The sequence below is a fragment of the Arachis duranensis genome, chromosome 5, assembly GCF_000817695.3.
Source record: "Arachis duranensis cultivar V14167 chromosome 5, aradu.V14167.gnm2.J7QH, whole genome shotgun sequence".
In the NCBI taxonomy this organism is placed as follows: Eukaryota; Viridiplantae; Streptophyta; class Magnoliopsida; order Fabales; family Fabaceae; genus Arachis; species Arachis duranensis.
This window is the reverse complement of record NC_029776.3, coordinates 4,782,894-4,797,195: the sequence shown is the minus strand read 5'-3', so window position 1 is coordinate 4,797,195 and position 14,302 is coordinate 4,782,894. Positions and strand designations below refer to the sequence as shown.

Genomic DNA, 14,302 nt, shown 5'->3' with positions numbered 1-14,302 from the left:
AGCTATAATCTTGGCCTAGATCATTATACATTGTCTCAGTTTTTTAAGGCTTGTGTAGGAGTAGGTGATTATTGTTTTGGTAAGGTGTCATGGTTCACGGTTGGGTGATAAGACTTGGCTATGAAGGGTATGTTGTTGTGGCTAGTTCTTTGTTCGAGTTTTATGTGAAATGCAGAGATGCTTTGTAGGGAATTTGTGGCATGGAATTTGATGATTTCGAAATTTCTAAGGGTTGGATTATATTTGCGTGTTATCCATTGTTTCAGAAAAATGCTGCTTGCAAATGGGGGGAAGATGGATTCCGTGTCTATTCCTAGCGTTTTGATTGCTTGTGGGAGGGAAGGAGACTTGATGAAAGGCAAAGAAGTTCACGGTTACGTTTGTAAGAACTCTGAGTTTGATGTGGATGCTCCCGTTGGTAATGCCTTAATTGACATGTATGGGAAGTGTGGATGCTTGAATGATTCAGAGAAGGTTTTCAGGACAATGCCCCACATGAACGTGGTTACGTGGACTACCATGATATCATGTTATGGGATGCACGGAAATGGGGAGGAAGTTAGGAAGCACTCTTGCTGTTTCAGAAGATGGTTAATGGAGGAATTACACCAAATTCTGTCACACTTACAGCAGCCTTAGCCAGTTGTAGCCACTCTGGTCTGATAGATCACAGAAAAAAAATTTTCCAGTTCAATTAGTTCTGATTGAACACTATGCATGTATGGTGGATCTTTTGAGCCTCTCCTGGGTATCTTGTTGAAGCACTTGAGTTGTTGAAGAGCATGAAATCATTAGGAACAGGAAACATCTGGGGTGCCTTTCTTGCTGGTTGTGTAATGCACAAAGATGTTAAGATTGCAAAGATTACGGCTCATCATCTTTTTCAGTTAGAACCAAATAATACTAGTCACTACATAGCCCTCTGTGGCATCTATCAGTCTCATGGTATGCTTGATCGAATTGCAACAGTTAGAGAAAGAATGAGGGATCTAGATCTGGTTAAAACTCGTAGTTGTAGCTAGATCAATATTGGAAGAAGGGCTTATAAATTCTGCCAAGGTGACCTGTCTCGTCCACTGGCTCAATTGATCACCACAATAACCCATCAAATTAGCAATACTTAGTTATTGGCGGATGATTTTAGTAGTGTAGAATATTACACATGATACTTGCATTATTCATACATCTTAATCTTAATTATTTCAAAATTAATTTACCTTATGAAAATTGCAAAAACACGTTTTCTTATTTTTTAACCCATATCATATAAATTATATCAATTTTGGTAATTATACATTTCAACATAATTTTAGCCGATATCAACCAAATAATACTCGTTTTCTCTGACAAAAAATCAAAAGAAATGCAAACACAAATCACATTGACACCAATACAATTTTAATAAAAATTAATTATGTAAAATACACATTCATACTAACATCTGTTTCAATAGTTAACCCAAACAGACGATCTGTTTCTTAATAGGCATCGGATGTGTTCTACTTCTAATTCACAAATAAGCAGCAATTTCTTTGTATAGGAGTTTTTAATCCATATGTGTAACATTAGTGTGTACATGTACACAAATATCTCTACATCATGTTCCACGATAAAAACATAGCACTAAGGTTCTACTACATCTGGTTATCCATTATTAAAAACCATTAAAAAAAAAACATAACATGCAGTGCTAATGGTTAAGTCAGATAAACACGACAAATTAACTTCACATCTGTAACAAGTTCTAACTGGGTAGCCGTTTAGACAACTTTTATGGACATCTCCACATATACGCTCCTGGTTGATTTAGTTTTTTCTCTTCTTCTTCTTCTCATTTCTCTCGGCTGAATTCTTCACCTGAAAAAATATGCACAACAAATAATAATAATAATAATAATAATAATAATAATAATAATAATAATAATAATAATAATTATGTCAGTACGAATTCATCAGCAGAATCGAAAACGAAGAATAGAGGTCAAACTTGAAAAGGGCGAGCAGTTCAATGATCAAACTCACCAAGATAATGAGAATTCGGACAAAGATGGCAGCTAAGTCAGTGAACAAGGTCAAAGCATGCTTCACATAATCGAGATCGCCAGAGTGTGCTCTCTCAACTATTTCTTGAGTGTCTACCACAATGTAGCCGACAAACACCAAAAGCCCGAAATACAACTGCACAAGTTGCAAATCAAACACTATATAAGAACCACACTTTGTTGCAAAAAAAGATATTCGAATCGCCAAGTGCTCACCTCAAACTTAAAGAGAGCCAATGAACCTCCAAAGATAGAAGACGCAAAGTGCAACCAGAGAAGAATGGACAAACCAGAAGAAGCCAGGCCACCAAGGTACAAATACTCCCTGCGCCTTGCAACCAAAGCTGCTCCCGAGAAACATGCAAAGGCCAAGGAAGTTGCCACAAATGCAGTAAAGATGATGCTGTAGCAAAGAAAAATATATCATGAATTTATCCCAATAGCCACAGTACTCTTAAGTATAGAGAAATAGTTGTCAAACGAAGGAAAAAATAAAGGTGGGAATTGTTGGGGAATTGCTCTAATAAAAATTCTAGTAGGGGAATATGAATACAATCCCTAAAGTAATTCAATAACCTCATCATTGATATTGAACCGAAGATAAAAAAGCGTTCCCAAAAGATCATAGTAAAAAATGACACAATGTTATGGTAGCAGTAGCACACCTTGGATCAACTTCAATGGCCAAATCAATCAACGGGCCAATGGAGGCTCCCTGAAACAGGGCTGATGCCAACAACAAAGAGACCCTCTTTTGCTACACATATTAAAAAATAACAAACGGCTCTGTAAGTAACAATAAATTGCAAAAAAACATGAAATGAAACAAATAGAAGATCACAAGAGCAAAATGTTTCGTGCCTCTTCAGATGGAGGAGTTGAGAGCAACCAGATCATGGTTCCCATGCATCCAGCTGACGTAAGAAAACCGCCAATGTTCCAAAGAACATGCAGGTAAGCCCCAACGGCCGCAGCAACCACGGCACAACAGAGTGTGATATAAACCTACAAATCAATCAATGAATCACAACACAATACATACATAAATTAGAATTGACAAGCAGAAATTAGAAAATTCAACAAATTGAATACAAATTGCGAGAAACGGTCTCGTTCTAAATGTGGTACAAAAGAAAGGAACTTGATGGGTCGCACAATTCTAAAATATAGGTATACCCAATATTATCCAAAGAGAATCGAACATTATCGGGAACAAGTGATTCTCAAATCTTCAAACCCTAGAAATAAGCATATTTCAAAGCGGTAATTAACGGAAGAACTAAATTGATAGAATCCTAATGCAAAAAGCATAAGAAATCAGGCTTTATGATAGAGATTTCAACGGAATATAGGAAAAACGATTTGGTGATTGTGGAAAAGAACAAGGAGTTAGGGGAAGCAGAAAGGGGTTTAATATAGCGTTACCAGCTTGAGGTGATTCTGAACGACGGGAGAGATTTGGCGGAAGTTCTTGAGAGTGTCGTAGTTCCATCGGCGGCTTCTTGAATCGAAGAACGAAGTGAACGAATCCATTGTTGATTCTTTTTCTCCAATTACACACAAACGAGCAGAAACAAAACGAAATAGAATGGAATTGCAAAACTGAAGGAAACTCCTGTTTATATTTAAAAAAAGAAAAGTTAAAAAATAAAAAATTTTAATTAAAAATTTAATAAAATTATAAGAATTCTAATTAAACCTAAAAAATCTTCAAATGTCCTTTTAATGGATGTTTTTTAAATATAATATTTAAAAACTAAAATTTTAAACTTTAAACTTTAAATTTAAAATTTTAAATTTTAAAATTAGAAGAGTTGTAATTTAGAATTTGAATTTTAAGGTTTAAAATTTTAGAAATAAAATTTAAGGTTGGTATTTTATTATTTAAAATTTAAGATTTAAGTCTTAAAATTTAAATTTTAAACTTTAAATTTTAAAATATAGGACTTATAAATTTAAAAAAGTTGGAGATCTTTTGCTTGTTGTAAAATACGATTTATTAAACAAAATTTTGTGTAAAAGTTCATAAGTGTTGTTTCTCTATTTTAATAAAATTAGTTTGAAAAATAATGTTAAGGGAAGTGTATCTAAAATTTTAGTTAAAATTAGATAAACAAAAAATTTGTAGTTTTTGTGTCCGATGATAATTTATGGTTTAAACTTGTAAGTATTAAAATTTCATTTGGTGTGATTTTTTTTTTTTACATCATGCAATTAAGTAGGTGTATCTACAGTATTCGAAGGCAACAGAATATGCCTTTGCATAATAGGATCATATCCTATTTGGAGAGGGCTGATTTGTACCATTTGACTAGCAGGCTGAATATGCGTTGGTTCTAGTTGGATGAGCTCCTGGTCAGCACATTCATTGAGAGGTGGCGTCCTGAGACGCACACCTTTCATATGCCATTCGGGAACGAGAAGTATACCATCACGTTGCAGGTTATGACATATCAACTCGGGTTGTCTGTTGATGAAAAGGCTGTATCTGGATGCCTCACAGATTTTGACCAGTTGATGGATGATGGCAGACCGGTTTGGGAGTGGTTTCAAGAGTTATTTGGCGAGCTTCCGTTGCCAAATAAGGTAAAGCAGTTCACAGTCTACTTCACATGGTTCTATGAGAGGTTCAAGATGCTACCGACGGATGTGACTGAGGATACCGTACGCATATACGCATGTGTGTACATTATGATGCTGCTATCCACTCAGTTGTTTGGTGACAAAAGTGCAAATCAAGTACATATATGGTGGTTGCCGTTTGTGGCGAGGCTTGATGAGTTGGGAATTTATAGTTGGGGTTCGGCTATGTTGGCATGGCTATATCGATGCATGTGTTGGGTGACCAATAGAAATGTCACGAACTTGGCAGGCCCCCTCCAGCTACTACAGTCTTGGATATTCTGGCAGTTCCCTACTCTCAAACCGCATGGATTTGACGACTTTTCTTTTCCGTTGGCATCCAGGTATCGGTTTATGCACTTAGGCTTTCATTATTTATTTGCCAGTTATTAAATTTTAAGATCCTGGATTATTTATTCGTATGACATTGTCATCCTTCAGGTGGGCCACTTATTTACCGACATCTGACCGAAAGGAGCAAAAAATCATCTAGTTTCGCCTTGCATTAGACCAGTTGGGTGGTTGAGATGTAAGTTGTTTGTATCTGTTTCGAAGTTTCATTACTCGTTCGTCGACATAGCTGTATATGGTGTACTAATGGTAGATTCTGTTGTCATTTGCAGATTGTGTCGGAGCCTTATATTGCGCTTGACATGTTTGTGGTTGTTCATTTGAAGATTTTAGCTGAGGGGCATAGTCGGTTATGGTGGGTGGTCACTAGCCTGATATATTTTGTCTTGAATGAGTGACATCAAGTGGATAGGGTGTTCCCATAGTTTGATGGCATACAGCATGTGCCTGAACCAACCCTAAACACAGACTAGCTTCATGACAAGGACGGTAGGGATGGAGATAGGTGATTCCTGAGTTATTTTTAGACATGGCATTTGCATTGGGACAACAAAGTTGATTATGTTTTAAGTATCCAGAGAGTGACTGATTCATAAATTAGCCGTCTCGCATCCTGACCCTTGAAATTGGGGGAAAAATTAGCTACAATTTGACGAATGCAAAACGCTCGATATGAATGAAGTGGTAGTCAACCACTGTCAGGTGCCTCCAGTGCCGCCTTAATGTCATGGTGCCTATCACAGATCACCAGAATACCTTCTTGCGGAGTCACATGTTAACGCAAGTTGGATAAGAAAAAAACCCAGGACTTTACATTCTCCCCTTCCAAAAGTGCAAAAGCAATGGGCAAGATATTCGAGTTACTATCTTGCACAATAGCTAGAAGCAAAATACCGCCGTACTTTCTGTACAAATGAGTCCCGTCGATACTGACCAGTGGCTTGCAATGTCAAAATGTCTCAATGCATGAGAAAATGTCCAGAAAAGACAATGAAAGTACAGGGTAGATTCATCAACCTGATTACCAACACGCACCGGAGAAGTCTTCAACAACGCCACGGTTTCATTCATTGTGGATTACACACCAAGGATTCAATGGGACAACTCGGCATACGATTCTTCCCAATCTCCGTAGATCTGTGCAACGACCTTCTATTTTGCCATCCAGACCTTCCTGTAACAAGGCTTAAATACATAGGTTGCTTTAGTAGCTTCTTGCAACACTTTTTATCATAACCGCTGTATCGGCTCTAACAATCGAAAATATCCTCACACAAAATAAATATAAATTTATTCAATTTTTTACATATAATTCACTTTTGAATATAATCAAAATAAATATAAATTTATTCAATTTTTTAAAATTTACATTAATTATTAAAATTATAACATAATGAATGTACTCCTATACAAATTTATTCTTGTTTTTGTGCTTTATTTTAATTTTGTTAAACAAAAAAGTTTAAATATTATTTACTTTTAATTGGGTAGCATTACCAATCGATTGAAGTTGGCAAAAAATTCAACTTCATCACCTTCCAATCGATTGGATTACATTACCAATCGATTGAATTTGGCTAAAACTTCAATGTCATCACTTTCCAATCGATTGTATTTGACAAATTCATGTTGTTTTCGTGAATTCAATTGATTGAGTAACAAAAATAATCGATTGTTTTTGGCATTTATTTGATTGGAAAGTATAAACAATCGATTGGTTTAAGTGAAAACTATTCTACCTTACAATTTTCAATCGATTGTTTTGTGATACACTGTAATTCAATCGATTGTTTTGATAAACCAATCGACTGAATTTCAAGGAAACATGATTTGGAAGTCATGGACGAATGTCACGAGATCAAATTTAATATTTTAATCGATTGGAATGGCCAAAAGCTTTATTAGGATCAATAGAGGATATAATTGGTTGTTTTTTTGTATTTGATTATTAATAAATATAATAGATAATAGATAATTGATAAAATAATAATTTATAAAATAAAAAATAGTGTATATAATTAAATAAAATATATGGGGTTAATTTGTAATTAAAATTAGTTCAAGAACTATGTAGCAATTATTAAAAAAACTCTAAAAACATGTTTTCTAATAGGACCATTAAGTGGTCCAAAGGTTCTGGGACCACCGAATCCTAACCCTAGTCTCTCCATATTCACCTAAAGATCGCAAGTTTGTGTCTTACTCCTAATTTTGAAAAAATAAAATATTTTTTTTAGTTTTTATCGTTTGGACTAAGTCTTAATTTTGTCTTTAATATTTAAAGTGTTCTATTTTTATTTTAAATATTTTATTTATCTTATTTTAATCCTCTACTTTAAAATTATTATTATTAAATATCTTTTCTTTCTATGATTTTTTTAACTAGAAACAAAAATTATAATTCGAGTGACTATAGTGATAGTTTTAACTATTTGAGAAGAAAAATGATAAGAGAAAAAAAAGAGAAATAAAAAAATAATAATTAAATAAAGACTAAAAAAATTAGAAATTTGGTGCTATATTTAAGATTTGGATTTTTTAAAGTTTAAAGTGAAATTCAAACTTTAGAGGATCTAAATCCTTATATTTAAACAACTAATTATTTTTTAATAGTGAAGTATCTTATTCTCATATTTATATAAAAGAGTATGATTTTTTGTTATAGTTTATGTTTTTAAATTAGAATTATTAATACAAATTATAATAAATAAATAATTAAGATTTATTTAATTAATAAGTGATAGCGAGAAGTTTAAAGATGAGCTGAGCTGAGATTCATTAAAATTCTATTTTTTTCTAAAAGGAGACTGAAATGAAACTAACTTTTCACCAAAAATCATATTTTTAGCTGTCAGTTTTTTTTTTTTTCCGGGAAGCTGTCTTGTTTCCTTTTTGTTTGTATCTATGATGGTTTCTAGAGGCGGATTAATTAAGGGAATTATGTGCTAAATTCATATCTCGTTTTGTATCATTTGTCAGAAATAATTTTTAATTCCATTAAATATTGCAATTTTGTTTAGGTTTGTTTTTTCCTAAAGAAAAAGTCTAAAAAATTAACTTTATATAAAATTAAATATTTAATTTCTTAAAAATTTATTTTAAAATTTAAAAAATTAATTTTACACTTAAATAACACGTATTTTTTTACTCCGTTCACCTCTCTTTTTCTCTTTCTCTTTTCTCTGTTTCTCTCTCTTTCATCTCTCTCCATACTTTTTTTCTTTTTTTCGAGATCACTTGTAAAAGTTTTAGTATAAAGTACAATAATTATATATTTTTTTGGTTAGATTTTAGATAATTTTTTTTAACGAATTTGAATGTTATTTTTATTTTAGATGTTATTTTTTTATGATTTTAGATTTTTTTGTTAAATTTTAGATGTTATTTTAAAACATAAAAAAAATATTCGACAACTAAGAAAAAAACATCTAAAACTGTTAAAAAGAATTATCCAAAATCTAAAAAAATAATCATCTAAAACAACACATGGAGGGAGAAAAAAAAAAGAGAGGATTGCATTACCACGTTTGTGACGTCACGAGTAGTTGCAGATGACAGAAGGTGATGCAAAAAGAAAAATTATAAACAAAAACAACAACAAATGTTTTAAAACGTAATAAAAAGAAACATCTAAAATTATTATAAAAGATTATTCAAAAGTCTTTTAATTATGATAAAGAAAATACATCACTTTAGAATATAAAAACATCTAAAACATAACAAAAAAGATATGTTTAAAATTATTTTAAAAATAAAAAACCTAACAAAATGAGATTTTTAAAATTATTGAAAAAAGAACATGTGAAAATTAAGAAAAGAAACATATAAAACTATTAAACAAATTATTCAAAATAAAAAAACATAAAAAATAAGAAAAAAACATTCAAAACATATAACAAAAATACATTTAAAACCTAAAAAATAGAAGCGTCCAAAACTTAAAAAAACATCGTGTGTGATGTAACTGCGACAGTTTATATTGGAACGCGACGCAGCGATAGGTTAAAGGAGAGGATTTGAAATTAGGAAGAGAAGAAGGTCGCAGCGTCATGTTTTTTGAAATCAGGTTTTTTAAGTGTAAAATTAGTTTTTAAAAATTTAAAATAAGATATTTTGAAAGTTGGCTTCTAGGTGACTTAATTGAAAGCATATTAAGTTAGCTATTTATACTTTTTTTTAATTTTTTGTAGGCTTTTTTTAAGAAAAGTATAGATAATTAACAACATTTTGTACAATGTGTAAATAATGTAAATTGATAGGGTTAAAAGAGTAAATTAATCTTAAATTTAATTGGTAACATTAAATTAAGATATAGTGTATTTTTATTTATTTGGTAGTTATTCATATTATTCAAAATAATCATTGTTTACCTAGCACTCTCCTTTTTTTCATCGTCTATACACTAGATGACAGTTAGCTAGTATCCTAGTTGAAATCCATAGCCGTGTAAATATCTAATTCTGACCGCACCTCACACTTCACTCTTATCTCGATTCTCTTCGTTGATTCCTCTTTCATATATATATATATATATATATTCGCTTCTGAACTGCACGAGTATGATGCCAAGACAGGGGTTCCATTCCTTGGTTTCAAAACATTGGTGACACCACCCGATGATCTTGTTCCCGATCCTGTGCCTTCAGCCGCAAGTATCTGATTGGATTATAAGTTAGATGTTTATATGTTGAACAATGATAAGATGAATCAACCTACACGGTCAAGAATAAATACATTGGAGAACTACGCGACAATACTCGGATATAATTCACCTGCTTGCATGTTGATCTATTGTTATACAAATTATCAAGTGGTGCGTCAAACCTTAGTAATTATTAATACAAAAATATTATTTGTACATCAAAATCAGTTATTAAATATACGTGTGTTATATTAATGACTAATTTTAGTAGTTGATTTTAGTGTACATATAGTATAGTTATTATTAATAATGTGATCGATCATGATATTCTTTATATTGTTGGTGGTCACGATTATGGTGTAGTATACTTGGAAAATGGACTTATCTATCAACTTTTCCCTGGCTCAAATTCACCTAGTAGTTATTATTGTAGTTTAGTGTTAAATTACTTGTGAAGTCTTTTGTTTTTTAAGATTTTTCTTGAGTCCCGTCATATGAGTTATTTTATTATAGCACTTGCACTTACATATAAAAATATAGTTTTGTTCAAAACAATCAATCTTTATAATTGTTTGCTATAGATATATACTACTAGCTTTTGAGATAGAATAAATAACCGCATTTGGACTCTCCTTTTATTTTCCAATTTCATCTTTATATTCAATTTCAAAAACATAAATTTCAATCACATTAAATCAGTTTAAAATATAATTTATCATGTAAAGATACAACAAAGAGACGCGTGGTATTATTAAGTAATACATTTTTTCTGTAGTGTGGCCAAAATAGCTACCAAATCCATGTGTGGTTTTCTCGAGTGGTTAGAGCCTTGGGCCGAGTTGTCTCCTGTTATTGTACATGACTAGTCTAATCCTGTTTAGCTTTGCTGCTGTCTTTTCTCTTTTCCATTGTTTTCTTGTTAGACACCCAGAAAAGAACATCTTTCTTGAATCGTGATTGAAGAGAAAATAATACACGGCTAACTAAAACCATATTTTACTAATTTGCTTTGGGGTGAGTAGCAGTATAGATCAAGGATCAGAATTTATTTACTTATGTTTTCGGTTTTTGTTTTCCTTTTGAGATGAAGGATTCAGAGAATTTCAATTGTTGATAGCTATAATGTTATATCGTAAATTATTAACAAGCATCCCCTTCTTATCTCTGCATTCTAATGTGTATGCCTTTCTAAAGAAAAAAGAAAAGTACTATCCAGTATACCATATGGCAGTTAAGGCATAAAAAATAAAGAACAAAAATCTCATTGAAAAGAATATAGGAACTTTACACTTTTACAGTGTTAACACGAGAAAGGTCTTGCATGCAAAGGGTTTCCACAATAAAAATCATTCCGTAGATGGTGATAGTGATGGTGGTGGTGAAGAGAATAGAAGTTTTAAAAGAAAGCCAAGCACAAGTCCAATGAGACCTACAAAAAAGGCAAAGATAAGGGAAAAGCCAGGATCTCCTCTTTGGCTTTTTCGCCTTTTCAGCATGTCCTGCATATAAACACAACCCAACCAATGAATTCTCAATTCAAAAGTAAAATATCCAAGTTATAATGTAGATTCAAGTTTTCCATAGAACAAAAGAACTAAAGAGAGAGCAGACTTGGCCAAAATCCTGTGATAATGAAGTAATACAGGGAAACATGTTGCATAATTACCAGTTCCTGTTGCAGCTGTCGTGTTTGTCTCAGGGCGGCATCTCTTTCTTCCTTCAGCTGCTGTAAAGCCTGATTCTTGAGGGGAAAAAATAGGAAATTTAATTATGGGGCATTGAATGATATAATGAAGAAAACTTGTTTCCAAATGAACCTAATTATCATGCAACAATTGGTAATCTTTTAGGCAGAGACTATCACTCAAATACAGAAAACGGAACCATGATTCAAAGCAGTGGGAGAGATTTAACTTCAACTAAAGCCTATTAAATGGGTCCTTAAAAGAAGCTCATATAACTTGCTTAGCTAAGGAAAAAAAATTAATTACAGAAAAATGAAACCAGCGACACAAAGACAGAAGTGAACTTCAACTCCACTAAGTAATCTATAGACAGTCCAATAAGAAATAAACTTCTAAATGTGGTTTCAGAAAGTAATCTTCCTAAACCAGTTTGATACCCAAACATATTTTCTCTTCCACACACTAGTCATCGGCAAATTATTCTACATGGCATAAGCTGCTAGATGCTTTATGGCATTTGTAGCCAGATGCTAGGTCTATTCTAAACAAAGAAATACGATGCAGGCAAAGATTTATATTTTACAGGAGAAGGGTTATACAATTGGAAGTTTCTTTAGTAATTGATTGAGTAAAATTATGTTTTCTGTTTTCCCTTATCAATCACATAATTTTTCTGGCTAACTTGCATTTTTCTTTTTTTTTAAAAAATGAAAGGTCGTGTTCTCCAATCGCATTGTTTGTCTACATTAAAAGTTTATGCATCTATAAGATAGAATTGGTCCTGAGTGATTAATACCCTTATATCATTTCTTAGCCTAATAGCCTGTACTCGTTTTGAAATATATTAAGTTTATTTGTCATTCCAAGAGACTCCTAGCCGATGAAGATTCTAGGTTGGCAGATTGAATGTATCATATAACATAGAGCTAAACACACAAAATTAAAAACTCTACAAAGAGAAGAATAAACAGAAACTCAAACCGATTCCACAAATGTAGGGGGAAGAAGATACTCACATAAGAACTATCAAGTTTTTGTGCGGAGTTCTTCAATGCATCATCTTCAGAGCTTCCTTGGGTTAAGTTAGAAGCAATATACGCAACTCTTAGTTTCAACTCTTCTATTGTATTTCCACTTTCCTTATTAAACTACAAGCCAATTAGCAGCATTCATGGTTAATTTTTTTTCTTTCCAAATTATACAGTTGATCCCATAAAACAAGGACAGTCTTGAAACTCTTACAGTATCTGCAGGAAGATCATCAACATCAGTATTTGGATTCACTACTGTGCTCTGTAGTAGAAACTTGTCCTTGCATTGCATGTCTGGAGGGTATTCACGTTGGGCTTGAAGAGTGACTGTACAATACAAAAAATTGAACAATATGACAAAGGCTGATACCACTATGAAACAGAATGGCAAAAGCTTGGTGCTTGACAACAAGTTATCGGTTTTAGGTCCCACAGTATTTAACCAAAAAATGGGTCACTTGAAACTATAAAATCCAGAAATTGTGCAACACATGTTTGCTAATAAGCTCCAAATCGCTTTCTTTTCCCTGGTTCTAAAATCTTTATGATATTGGGATTTGTGAAGAAAAACACCTGATTTCTGACCATTGATGATAGTTGAAATTACCAGTCTACATAGACCTCAGAAACAGGTTATAACTTATAACCATATCTCAGATGAAACGACATATTTCTAAATTTTATCTTTAGAATAGAGCAGGCATTAAGTTATTCGTTCACAAGCATAACTCCTATAAGGAATTGACAGAAACATTTGGGTTGTCATAAGCAGCTTAAGCTTTTGGACCATCAAAAATCTTAATGATTTATAAGAAAAAAGAAAAATGCTTTTGTCAACAAGTGCACCTTTAGGGTACATTCTAAGTATTAAAACAAATTATCTACCATTAAATTGCCTTAATTACTCAACAGAATACTTTTCATATAATTAGCTTGGGATTTTCAATCAGGACATTAAATGCATGTTCCTTTCGTATAATAATTTTGTAGTCCGTAACATGTGATTTATACACATTTCAAAAACCAGAAAGTTAAATAAGAATATATCTATCAAAGAACTAGACAATAGTTTTTGGTGAAGGAATAAAGAAAAGGACTTAAAAATGACTAAGCAATATTAGCAAGGAGCACCTCTGATGATACACGAGTCCCAGGGCTGTATAACACCAGTGTTAGGCCGTACAAAGTACTTCTTTGGCGAAGTAGTCTTGACCTACAAAACAGCAATAACATAACATTGAAATTAGATCCAATCAGATACAAGCAACATGAAGTTCATACCAGAATGTGTAGTTTAAGAAAGTACCTTGAAAGCAACATAGTTCTCTGTGTTATTCACAACTTTAAGATCACAAAATGATTGCTTCTCCAGCTCAACTGGTTACAAGAATAACATAAGAAAATTTTGAATAAGAGCTCAAGTTTATTGAGGAAAAGATAGAATAAGAATTCATGTTTACATTATATAATATAGAAATTCTTCTGTTGAATATCAGAATAACTGAAAACATGTACAACCATATATTAGAGCAATATGTTGCCTAACGTGCTCTTCGATTTGCCAAACAGGGAGAACCATGAATCCATAATAATGCGCTCTAGAAACATAAGAAGTAGAAATGGCTAAAAGCATATCTTAATGGTTCACTGAATTCTTATTAAGCCTTGTAATTAATAAGTACAACTACTAATCTAAGATGAATAGAAGTGAGGGATTAAATTTCCAAAAAAGATATACATAAATGTCGAATGTCCAATCTATTAGAATTTAGAACGTTGTTTTTATGTTAAATTAGGATTATTAATGATGATCCGCAGAAAAAAGAGTAAAAAAATGAATCATGCAATTTGCTTGCATAGACGATCAGAAAGAATAAAATTAATTAACAAGAGAGAGAGAGAGAGAGAGAGAGAGAGAGAGAGAGAGAG

The 14,302-nt window shown here is 32.3% G+C and overlaps 3 protein-coding genes across 4 annotated transcripts; 1 reads left to right on the top strand and 2 right to left on the bottom strand.

The window, feature by feature from the left end:
• The first annotated feature begins 270 nt into the window (after window positions 1-270).
• Window positions 271-1,022, top strand: LOC110280886 (pentatricopeptide repeat-containing protein At3g57430, chloroplastic-like). The gene is made up of 2 exons (XM_052261585.1): window positions 271-577; window positions 739-1,022. Exons 1-2 carry the CDS (start codon window positions 271-273, stop codon window positions 1,020-1,022), a joined length of 591 nt encoding a protein of 196 aa, XP_052117545.1.
• Window positions 1,023-1,509: 487 nt separating this feature from the next.
• On the bottom strand, window positions 1,510-3,657 carry LOC107487510 (bax inhibitor 1). The gene is made up of 6 exons (XM_016108158.3): window positions 3,468-3,657; window positions 2,904-3,047; window positions 2,708-2,799; window positions 2,259-2,445; window positions 2,023-2,178; window positions 1,510-1,857 (listed from the first exon to the last, which is right to left on the bottom strand). Exons 1-6 carry the CDS (start codon window positions 3,573-3,575, stop codon window positions 1,807-1,809), a joined length of 738 nt encoding a protein of 245 aa, XP_015963644.1. The 5' UTR covers window positions 3,576-3,657; the 3' UTR covers window positions 1,510-1,806.
• A 7,246-nt stretch (window positions 3,658-10,903) lies between these two features.
• Window positions 10,904-13,750, bottom strand: LOC107487509 (vesicle-associated protein 2-1; the record flags this gene model as incomplete). Of its 2 annotated transcripts, none has more annotated exon segments than XM_016108156.3 (6): window positions 10,904-11,156; window positions 11,324-11,398; window positions 12,359-12,490; window positions 12,585-12,700; window positions 13,505-13,586; window positions 13,680-13,750. In XM_016108156.3, coding segments are annotated over 6 exon segments (629 nt in total), but the record flags the coding sequence as incomplete, so codon positions are not given.
• Between the last annotated feature and the right edge of the window lie 552 nt (window positions 13,751-14,302).